Below are 12285 nucleotides of genomic sequence, written 5' to 3'. Positions count from 1 at the left end.
TCTGCCGTGGCAGTCATGTGACACGGGAGAGATCAAATTATAACTTGTTATTAGACACAAATGAGGGGGAATTAGACAAGCTAAACTCTCTAAATATATACAGGGAGCATTTCTCTGTTTTCCTTCTGACCTGCGTAAGAGTTCCGGTCCATTTTAATTTACAATTGTATGCTTTTGTGATGAAATCAGTTTTCAGTTTATGTTTGAAGATCCAGAGAGGTGGTGAGTACAGAACGGTAATAAGAGAGGAATTCCAGAGGAGAGCGGAAGCTTGTAAGAAGTCCTGAATGCAGTTTTGGCAGGAGGTGATCAGGTTGGATGACAGGGTTGCATCCCTGATTGATTCAGCATTATATAATGGGGTCTGCATGAAAGGTTTATAGGTTTATGTCAGAGGCTTGATTTGTGTCATGGGCAGCCAATGGAGACCAGCATTACAGGAGTGAAGAGAGAGTTGGTTGAGCCGTGCAGCACAGTTGATGGATTGGAGCGTATTTGCACACATCTACACCTGCTGGCTTGAATAAAAGATTTGCAAGTGCAAGAAAAATGTTTTTTTTTTGGGGGGGGGGGGGGGGTGAGTGTTTTTTGAGGCTTGCATGTGGATAGGGATTTAATATGGCATGTGTGGGATGGGGCAGCGTTAGACATGTGAATAGAGATGGTGGTGATACTACAGTAATACTTCTGTATCAGTAAGACCCTGATTCCCATCCACAAGCACAGCTCTGCACCAGTCCCACATATTCCCCATTTCTGCAGTATTGACCTCAGCACCTCCTTTTCTTGTAGCTCCACATACATTATCTGTCACCAAATCCAGGGACTTTGTATTTGTTGTGTAGGGTTTTTATTTTTTTATTGCAGTGGTAAGCTCTCCTGCTCACAAAACGTTTAAAACGAGAGAGCGTGTGAAACATTTATTTGTAATGGTTCATGTGTTTTGAAGCATTGTTGTCACAACAAGTTCCTTTTAGTATAGATATGCCTATATGTCTCCATTGCGCCATTAAGCATACTAAGCTGCACATAATTTGCATTTAATCTTAGTGAAAACCTGATTAAGGGCTTAAACCCACTAGAAACCCTTTCTAATGGTGCGTACACACCCTCCCCCTGGGCGGCCTTTTAGCCGACAGTAAGTGCGTGTGTACGCGCTGTCGGCAGACTGATGAGGCTTTTTATGAACTATCCGCTGACGCACTACTGTCGGCTAAACAACGCCCAGCGGGAGGGTCCGGCGGACCCGTCGCCGCTGGTAGTGCGTGTGTACGCACCTTGAGCGCTGATGATTTGAAAAGTGCGATCACACCCATCGCATTACATGAGCAAGAGATTATCAAATCAAAAAGCACTCAGAAAGCGCTCCTAGTGGGTTCCAGGCCTTATTAGCATTTAATTGACAATCTCTACTTGACTTTTAGGTCAAGATGGCAGCCTCCTTGGCTTTATAACGACCGATGACGTTTAGTGGTGGTTGCAGTTACACACGCTCTGAACATCATCTTAGATATGGTACAAGCAGCCATTTTGTTGAGTTGGCCAGTACAGCCAGCCAATTCCTTTCAAGTCACAGATGCCACCAAAGTACTTCCTGTGGCAGCCATTTTTTACCTCAGAAAAGTCACTAACTCTCCCTCATAGCAGAGCACAACGCATAACCTTAAACCAGACAAGTGTCTCCTACGTCAAATCAATAGCACAGGAAGCAGTTTGTTGATTTTTCTAGGGTTCTGAGTGCATGTTTTTCCCGCTCCTATCCCTCATTCTACTGAGAGGTGGTCAGGTATCCCATCATACACCTCACCATTGATCGTATAACCATTTTTTTTCCTTTCAGCAGGTGTTCCAGTTTCTCCATTCATCCAATTTAGCGGATATCTTGCTGTGTTCCCGTCTATAGTGTGTGTACTGATTGCACTACCGAGTAATTGGTCCATTCATGTTAATCTCTCTTTTTTCTCCTTGCACTCCTTTTCATTTCTCTTCCAATGCTTAAAATAGAAGTGGAGCAAAAAGGTAAATAAAAAGAACACAGCCCGACCCCACCCCCCTCAGCTCCTTGTTATGTTCCATATGGATGTTAACCTTCTCAATCCCCCCTTATCCCCTAAACACTGACTTCTATATTCAGCAGGATTGCATTTCTACACCCCATACACGAGTTGACTGCTAATTCAAATAAAAAAATAAAAAAATAGTGTTCTGATATGTCACATAGGTGGGACACTGTATCTGCATTTGTGGGAAATGTTTTCTTGCTCTTTTCCTTAACCCCAATCTCCTTATTTTATTTCCCCCAGTCTATTTTTGTTTTTTTGGTTTGTTTTTTTATTTTTTTTTACTACTTTGCTTGGCTTCTTAAACTCCTTTCCCCCTTAGCATGCCACATTTCCAGGTCCTCCTGCCTTGTTTTGTCCATTGCTCCAGTTGTTTCTTTGTTCTGTTATGATTATTATATTTTTATTATTTTTGTTTTAACTCCTCCAGCTCCCAATTGCCGTAAAAATGTTGTGTTATTATTTTTTTGTTCCTGACATGTTCCAACTTTGTTTCCTTTCCCCAATTTTATCCAGCCTGTGTTTGTTTGTAATGCACAAATGGAAAACCATGCTCATTTTCTAAGGTCAGGAAAACTGCGTGTGGTTTTTCATCGTTCCGCAGGTGTCGGCTTACACTGCTTTGATTTATTTTTGAATGTACACAAAATTGTGAAGATTTTCTAAAAAGAAAAAAAAAATGCTGTGTTTTGTAAATTAAGTAGATAATTGGTTGGACGCTTTAAATGTACACATCTTTAAAAGAAAAAGTTTAATTTTGTAGCTGCTGGAAGTTAACAGGGGTAACTAAAAAGTTTATGATGTCTTTTGTAAAATAATCCTCTCTCTACTTTCTACTAGTTTTTGTTTGCCCTGGGGTGTTGAAAGGAGTGGTGGACTCTCCGTATATTTTTGAAGCTGAACAGAAGGCGGGTGCATGGTGCAAAGACCCTCTCCAAGCTGCAGATAAAATTTATTTTATGCCCTGGATTCCGTACCGCACGGATACATTAATAGAATTTGCCTCCTTGCAAGACTTTCAAAATGGCCGACAGACTACAACCTATAAACTGCCGAACCGGGTGGACGGCACTGGATTTGTGGTTTACGATGGGGCTGTGTTTTTCAACAAGGAAAGAACAAGAAACATTGTCAAGTTTGACTTGAGGACTAGAATTAAAAGCGGGGAGGCCATTATCAATTATGCCAATTACCACGACACATCGCCGTATCGATGGGGTGGGAAGTCGGACATCGACTTGGCAGTCGATGAAAACGGGTTGTGGGTCATCTATGCGACGGAGCAGAACAATGGAATGATCGTGATTAGCCAACTGAATCCTTACACTCTCCGGTTCGAGGCCACCTTCGAAACCACCTATGACAAGAGGGCGGCCTCGAATGCCTTCATGATTTGTGGTGTCCTCTATGTGGTGAGATCGGTTTACCAAGACAACGAAAGTGAAACTGGAAAGAATGCCATCGACTACATCTTCAACACCAAGCTGAACCGAGGAGAGCAGGTTGATATTCCTTTCCCCAATCAGTATCAATACATCGCCGCTGTGGATTACAACCCTAGGGATAACCAGCTGTACGTGTGGAATAACAACTTCATTCTACGATACTCTCTAGAGTTCACCCTTCAGGACTTAGCCCAAGGTAAGAACTTGATGTCTCTTCCTTCTACTGCTTTTTCATCAGTGATGTTCATAACCGGGAATGATGTACTGTTTGTGATTTTGTTTGATCTAAATTTCTCTTTCTTTTGAGGATGATTTTCTTTTTTTCCTTACCACAAAAGCGTAGTTTGCAGTTTTAATGCAGAAAGCTAGTATTGCATTGTGCCTTTGAAGGATGTAAGATACAGCATTTTTTGTGGCACAAGATGTGAGTAAAAAACAAAAATTGACGCTTGGGTTATGAAGATCATCAGAGAAGGTTGTGTAATTAATCTATTGGTGGTACGGATTTTATAAAATGAGGTGGAACAAAATGAACTTGTCCATTATTTTTGTTGTAAACAAGAGAAACACAGGTGCCAAAAGGATAAAATATATATTTAAATGTTTATTAAATGATAAAAACAAGGCGGAGTAACACTTGCCTCCCCATTGAAGAGTACACAGCACGTTCCGGTTATCAAAAAACGTTTATTATGTACTTCAAAAGTTTTCAAGGTGTTTCGCGGGTTGCAGCCCACTTCATCAGGCCAATAACAATTAGGAGGAGCTTTTGCCAACTCGTAAGAAGCGTGGCGCCAAAAATGCTTCAGCATCAAAAACACTTCCTATATGTGTGCATTGGCATGTAACCCTACCCTCCCAGTAAGTTTAGCCTAGGGTATGATGTCACAAAGCCTTTTCCTCCTAATACATTGTCGGAGACAAGGTATTTCTGCTTTCTCTGTCGATTAACTGTCTTGTCGATGAACAAACCTTCTGCAGTGGTGCACCATCCAGCAGTAAATATGTTGCCACCTGTATAAATCAGGGAAAAGACTTTACAAACACTGACTAAACTATTTATTAAAGAGGAACTCCAGCCTAGACAAACATACTGTCATTAAGTTACATTAGTTATGTTAATTAAAATAGATAGGTAATATAATCTCTTACCCACACTGTTTTAAAAGAACAGGCAAATGTTTGATTTCATGATGGCAGCCATCTTTTTGGTTGAAAGGAGGTGACAGGGAACATGAGACACAGTTCCAACTGTCCTGTGTTCTGAGCACCTCTCCCAGTTGCTAGGCAACAGGAATAACAATATAGGAAATCCCATCATGCTCTGCACAGCATCAGGGAAAAAAAGCCTGGGCTTTTTTCTTTGATGGGTGGAGCTTAGCTAAAAATGCAGCTAAAAATGATGCTTTGGTAAGAAAAACAAAGTTCTGATGCTGTGAAACTGTTAAAGAAACACCAAGCCTTTTCAGTTCTGCTCAGTAGATTTTTAGTTCAGAGGTTCACTTTAAGTAATATTGTAAAAAAAAAAAATAGTTTTATTAATTGTTATATTACATTTTCTCTTTAAAGTGTACCAGATATGACATGTGACATGGTGGGATAGACGTGTATATACAGTGGCAAGCATACAGACAGTTATGCTGTGCTCCTTTTCTTTTTTCCCTGCCTGAAAGAGTTTATAATTAACTATGAAACCGACCGTTTTTCTCCAGTCAGAACTCAGTCGGCTCACTGATAACAAATTACAGCTATAAAACACTTACCTAAGCAGATACCTGGGCTTTTTACTGTGAGAGGAAAAGATAAAAAGGTCAATAGTTCATGTATTTTCACTCTGGGACTCTTGAGACACTGCAATAGAGCAGAGACTAAGAACATTAAACCTGCTTTGTAAATGTTTATACCTAAAATAAAACCTTAAGATATCTAATGCTGGGAATACACCATACAATTTTCTATTAGATTCTTCTGTAATGCTGGGCATACACGGTGAGTTTTTTATTATCAATCGAGCCGCTGATGGCTCGATTGATAATATCTGAAGTGTCCGATGACCCGCTGGATCGATTCCGCGCTCAATATCGGCGGGCAGGACAAAAGAAAAAACGTAGTGCAGATAAGAAGCCGCCCGCGGGTACGAGCGGGAATCGTTCCGGCCGCACAGCAATCTATTGTGCGGCTCGATACACGGTACAACACGTACCGTGTATCCCTAGCATTGGAATTTTCTGTTAGAATGCATAATTAGATTATTTTTTGTAGAGACTGGTCATTATCTCTGGTGCATTGTCTTCTGTTTATCTCCTGCTGAGTAGAACAATGCCTAATTGCTCGGCTGATAGATGGTAAGATAGATACATTTCCAACATGTTGAACTTTATCTGGCAAGTAAATCTACCAGAAATTTGTATGGTGTGTACCTAGCATTAAAGAGTCCTTTTTAGGAGTAGGACAGATCCAATTGTTTATCTCATAAAGGGGCCCATACACCTAACGATTTTCCCGCCGATATACGGCCGATTCGATCACAGTGACCAAATCGGCTGGAAAATCGCCGCGCACACCACTGACAGAACGATTGATTTCCGTCCGAAATCGATCGTTCCCGTTGATCCGTCCGTGTGGAAGATTTCTCTCGATCGCCGGCGGGTCGGGAGTGCGTCGCTAGCGGCGTTCGAATGCCCGACGACCGACGCAATACAGCGGGGTATACATTACCTGTTCCGGCCGGCGCTAGTCCCCTGGTCTCTGCTGTCTTCTCTGCTCTGGTCTGGTCTCCGGCATGCTTCACTTCTTCCTGCCTGGCAGGAAGTTTAAACAGAGAAGTAGACAGCAGGACAGCAGAGACCTGGGGAGTCGCGCAGCGGAGCAGGTAATGTATGCGGGGGGGGGGGGGGGGGGGGTGCGGCGGCAGCAGCACCACCACCACAGATTGTGATCGGTTTCAGGCTAAAATCGATTCACAATCTGTTTCCAGTAAAGGTGGCCATACAATCCCTCTATGATCAGATTCGATCCGAGAGGGATCTATCTGTTGGTCGAATCTGATGGCAAATCGACCAGTGTATGGCTACCTTTAGTTTATTTTCTTCTCTGGTTCACTTTAAAGCTGTTTAAAGCAAACCTGTGAGACCCTCCAGAGAAAAAGGGTGCTGCAGGGGGCCCTACGATGCAGTGCTGCAGGGAGGGCCCACGATGATCTTTTTGCTGGAGGTCCCGGATGGGTGTGTTACACCCCTGCTTATTTATTATTTCCACATATATTTTAACAGTCCAACAATTGTAATAATAATGATAAAACTACCTATGATCTTATTACAGCAGAGTCCCCAGTATCCGGCACCGGCAGGGATCGCCTTATGCTGGATACGCATGCTGTGAAAAGCACAAATGTCTCCCCTAAATACTTACCAAAACTCCTGTGACGTCTTGTAGCCTTCCTGCAGCACCTAGCGGCTTTCCAGCTTTCATTGTGTGCAGGATGCCAGCATGTCACCTGACCTGCATCGGGTCAGGTGACACGCAGGCTTCTGTGCACGGATGCCAGAAAACCCATAGGAGCTGCAGGAGGCTACAAGACGTCACTGGAGGCTCGGTAAGTATTTAACCTCCTTAGCGGTATGCCCGACACTGTCGGGCATACCGCTCGGTGGCCCCAGGAGTCCCCACATACTTAACTAATTTGATCTTTTTGCTCCAAAACCTTTAGCTAGCTCCAGGCTAGCTGGTACACACGTTTGGCACCCCCCGATTGCCCGCGATCCCCCGATCCAGCCAGTTAATACGTTACACCCCCCCCCCTCCGTCCCTGGCTTCAGCGATCGGCGCAGCCTCCCTTCACAGCTCGGGTCTCTCTATGGGGAGGATCGGGTCTGGGCATGACGTCGGCGACATCATGTTCGATCCTCCCCATAGTGAAGAGCGGAGCTTTACGGGGAGGCTACCCCGATCGCTGGAGCGGGGGGGGGGGGGGGGGGGCATAACGCTCAGGAGGTTAAATAGACTCTAAAGCCTAATAAAATCCACGTTTTTATCTTCTAGTTATGTTTAGCAATATTAGGAGTCCTGAAACGCCGCATTCCCGCGGCTCAACGAGGGCTCTATACCCCCTAAATCCCAAGGCAAACAATCACGTCTTTCACAGTTGTGGATTTTGCTGCCTGGGGAGGAAGAGCTGAACGCTGTAGCTCAGCCTCTACAGGAGTCGATCTGTGTGGTCTCCGCCTCTCCCCCGCCCCTCTCTGTGAAAGAAGATTGAGAGGGGCGGGGAGAGGCGGCAATCAGAGCAGATTGACTCTAGTAGAGTTAGAGCTACAGCGCTGAACTCTGCCTCTTACAGGAAGTGCTCCCCCATTTTTGCCCCAGAGATTTCGGGGGTAGGAAGCCCTCGTTCAGACGAGGGAATGCGGTGTTTCAGGACTAATATAACTAGAAGATAAAATGTGGATTTTATTACGCTTCAGTCTCTCTTTAATGCTTTCAACCCTCCCCCAATAAAAAAAACGGTCCCGTTATCCCTCAGATGTGCCCGTTAGTTGAGACTTCCACTTGCCTTAGTTCCGGATAAAAAAGACTTTGCTATAATACTATTTTATTTTTAATACCACCACTGCAGTTGTTATTGGTGTTCTTTCATCTATTATTGCAGTTATGCTGTGTGTCTGTGCATTTGTGCGTTTCCTTCTATGGTATATACCAGTAGTCGTTTTAGTAGCATTGTTTGTTTATTTCTATTTTTTTTTAAAAAGGAACATCCTGCATGTCTTTTAACCAGTTTACCCCTAGATTTAGTAGGTGTAGTGAAAGTGTTTATGTAGCGTCGGGTTATCTGTCCTTTCACATCTCTTGCTGTGGAAAGCGCCACGATCTGATCCCGGTTTCAGGACGGTGAAATTATGCATGACTCACAACACATTTCTCGTGCAGGCGGCGCACAAATAAATCGCCTGGCCCGCTGCCGCCGAAGAAATGAAGCCCTGACAATGTTTGCAAGTCACGCCTTGCCTCCGAAAGGCAAGAAATATGCCCTTGATCTTGGGTGACTCCTGTTGACAGATGTTGTGGAATAAATGTAATGATTTTATATGACATGGATTCCTGACTGGCATTAAAAGCAGCCCATCGTGTCTGTAAATGTCTGTTTTTCTATCTCCCGGGTTCCTCGTACGCATTGTCTTTGTGCGGTATGGTTTGGGTTTCTTTTCTCCCAGGTGTTGCAGTAATAATTTACGCTGCTTATTTATTGTGCCTTTAACTCCGTTTGTAGGAGAGGGCTCAATTACGACATGTGATAAATTCCTATTAGGTTTGCGCACGTGGGCCTGCGTATGATCTAACCCCTTCTTCACAAACGCAATATGTCTGCCTCGGCTTTGCCTGCACACACCAGACCGCTGCAGGTTTTACCGGAGGCCTTTCACAATCGCGTATGTTTTAACCACAAGCTGTTGGTGCGTTGGAGGTTTGCAGCCCCCCCCCCCCCCTCCTTCTTGCGATCCGAGAAGGACTCCCCTCTCCATAATTATACAGTGGCTGCACTCGGCTCTAATCTTGCTTTAATTTATGTTCTGCAGTGCAGGCCTTTTATTCTCATAAGGTCACAGAAAACAACCTGTAACTGGCTTCCGGCATAACACTCTATATGTTCTTTTATTTATTTATTCTTTTACTATTCTCCAGTTCAAGTGTTGTTTTATTTACTGTGTTTAGTACATGTGTAAAGTGATAGCTCTCCTATTGGTAATCGGTCACTTCTCTCTGTCTCAAATGTCATAGAAATGAAAAATTCATAGCAAGTCTCTAACTCCTTTGTTCATTATTTTGTTTCTTTCTATATTCCTTTCTTTTCTGTCTTTCCGCCTTTTTTTATTTTCCTCTGTCTTTTCCCCTCTTCTGTGTCTATACCATTGTTGTCTCACTTCTGCTGTCTGATATGTTTCTACTGTTGTTTTTGTTGTTGCTGTTGTTGTTGCCTCCCTTCTCTCTCTCCTCTCCCCTCACATCCCCCCCACCACCTTTTCCCTTCCTTGCTCTTCCACCCTCTCTCTCCTCTGCACTCTCTCATCTCCCTCCCTACCCTTTTCTGTCCACTTCCTCATTCTAGTCTCACTAAGCCCCACCCCATATCCCTTTTACTGTACCTCATCTCCTCTTCTCCCTCTTCACTCTTTTCATCTCTACTTCCTCATGTCTGCTCTTTCTGTTCACCCTTATTTATCTCCCCCCCCCCCCCTTTTTTTTTTGTGCTACTCTGTTGATTTATTTTCCACTTTCACTCTTTCTCATTCTTTTCCTCCCAACCCCCCCCCCCCCCCCCCCTTTTTTTTCTTTTTTTTTTTTAATAGAACCCAAGGTAGAATTTTTAAATCTTAATAGGACCCAGAGGCATGTCATGTGCACAATGACATGCCTCTGTGTCCTTCTGTCGCCACTGCTAGTGCGCTCTGCTGGGGACACTCTTCCTGAGTTGCGGCTTGGCTTCCGATTGGAGGAAGCTAGCAGGGGCAGGGAGCGGCTGGGGCAGCCTGTAATGGTGGCGGAATGCGCAGGAGCATGATTGACGAGCCTCAGGTAAACAAAGCAGGCTAGCAACAAGCAGATTGCCGCTAGCCTGGCGATATCTTCAGGGGGACAGCAGGGGGCACTAGCAGCAGGGATAGAATGACACAGAGGCAAGTCATATTGCACATGATATGACATGCCTCTGGGTCCTATTAAGATTTAAAAGTTCCGCCTCGGCTTCTCTTTAAGGTCATTACTCTTTTTAGGATTCTGCTTCTCCTTCTCTTTTACAAAGTCCCTACTTACCCTCCAGCCTCCACCCTAACAAACATGTTTGATCTTTTTTGTTGGAAAAATATTTTATTGGCACAGTAACCATACACATATTACAGCATTTGGTCATATAAAGGCATTACAACCAGTTCCATGCCATTTTGAAAAATAAACCGCTTAGTAGTTGAGCTTGATCTTTTATTATTCCTTATTAATGCTATTATTGTGCTAGAGAAATCCCCAGGAGGCAGGTAGCCAAAGCTTCCTAAAGAGTAACTGTCGGGCATAAAATCAAAAATCAATTCTTTATTTTTATCTGGCAAACAAGTAATAAGCATGCTAACTAGGCAATCCAAAAGTTAAAATCACTATTACTTTTCTTGTTGATAAATGATCATTCCCCAGTTTACCGGACTCTTATTTGGTACATTGCCACACAAAGTAAATTGCAGGGCATGCTGGGTTGTCCTTTTTTGCTTCTCTACTTTCCACTCAGACTTAACTAATGCAGTCTGATTGGCTGAAGTCTCTTTCCCTCCTGTTTTCCCCTCCCACACCTCTTTTTTTCTCTGATTGGCCAATATTTTTCATGCTGAGACAATGCACTTTCTATAGTGAAGGGCGGGCAATGCATACATAATCAGGCAGAGGAGAGTAAGGGAGGAAATTACACCAGGATTGGCTTCAAAATAGTCACTCTTAAAATGGGAAATGCTAAGGATTTTCTTTTTCTTCTTTTTTTTTTTTACTGTAGAAAAATCATTAAAATCAAAACGTGGACAGTGCAATACATATGTTATATAAGTAGAGCAAGTATTTATCTACTTGTATGTATATTTTTTTTCTGAGATAGAATAGCTGACCGCTGCTCTTTAAAAATTACAGTTGGATCCTAAGTTTTGAGCTTTTCTTTTTTAAAATTAAAAATGGAAAATTTAAATGCCACCCTGCAAATCAGAACTGTTTTAAAAAATGCAAAAACAGACATATTGTGGGAACAGGCCCTAACTGAGTGTGTTCAGTACCCTCCCATTATTTTGTTTTGCCATGAATTGATCACCATGCGCACATGTGTTCGCCTGCTGCTGCCCATGCCAGAATTTCTTGTAACTGAGTCCTTTTGACATAACCCAGCAAGGTCACATACTACAGCAGGTGACAAGGGCAAATGTCAAGCCTCAGACCTTGACAAGTAAAGACCACTTGATAGGCATGTCACAGCAAAGTGTCTTAATGGGTTCCGTCAGTCCCAACAGCTTGTCCTTTTCCCCAGTGCTTGGAAACGATTGATCTTTGACAAATGCCGATCACAACCTCTAATAGTAGATTTATTTTTTATTAAGGTGTTCTATATCTTCATTGATTAATGCTATGAAGGATGTGTAGAGCAGTGAGGGGACATCCAGGGAATGTGTTGAGCACTTGGAAGTGGGTAATAAATGGAATAACATAACGACGGTTAGTTAGAATAAGGCGCAGAGCAAAGTATTTGTCCCATGGGGACTCTAGTGTGGCTGCACAGATTACAATCCGCCCTTTTGATCTGTCCCCTCAGACAGGTGCTTAAAGTGTAACTGTTGGACATAAAATCAAAAATCAATTCTTTATTTTTGTCTGGTAAACAAGCAGTTGGCTGAAGGTGATGGTTAAGGGCTCTGCCTCTGACACAGGAGACCAGGGTTCGAATCTCGGCTCTGCCTGTTCAGTAAGCCAGCACTAATTCAGTAGGAGACCTTTGGCAAGTCTCCCTTACACTGCTACTGCCAATAGAGCGCGTCCTAGTGGCTGCTGCTCTGCTCTGGCGCTTTGAGTCCGCAAGGAGAAAAGCGCAATATAAATGTTATTTGTCTTGTAATAAGGATGCTAACCAGGCAGTCCAAAAGTTAAAATCACTATTACTTTTGTTGATAAATGATCATGCCCCAGTTAACCGGACTCCTATTTAGTACACACAGAATTTGGTACACAAAAAGGAAGTTGCAGGGCATGGTGGGTTGTCCTTTTTT

The 12285-nt window shown here is 43.3% G+C and overlaps 1 protein-coding gene across 17 annotated transcripts in view; it reads left to right on the top strand.

Annotated features, from left to right (window-relative positions):
* ADGRL2 (adhesion G protein-coupled receptor L2) overlaps window positions 1–12285 on the top strand; it is a 332423-nt gene that overhangs the window by 225952 nt on the left and 94186 nt on the right. For all 17 annotated transcript variants that reach the window (XM_068239162.1, XM_068239158.1, XM_068239157.1 and 14 more), the window contains exon 5: window positions 2901–3701. In XM_068239162.1, the coding sequence (XP_068095263.1) occupies window positions 2901–3701 (801 nt within the window). The remainder of the gene's footprint in view (window positions 1–2900; window positions 3702–12285) is intronic.

Source organism: Hyperolius riggenbachi, chromosome 6 (genome assembly GCF_040937935.1).
Source record: "Hyperolius riggenbachi isolate aHypRig1 chromosome 6, aHypRig1.pri, whole genome shotgun sequence".
Lineage (NCBI taxonomy): Eukaryota > Metazoa > Chordata > Amphibia > Anura > Hyperoliidae > Hyperolius > Hyperolius riggenbachi.
Note: the sequence above shows the minus strand (reverse complement) of the source record. Positions and strands in the feature narration are given on the sequence as shown.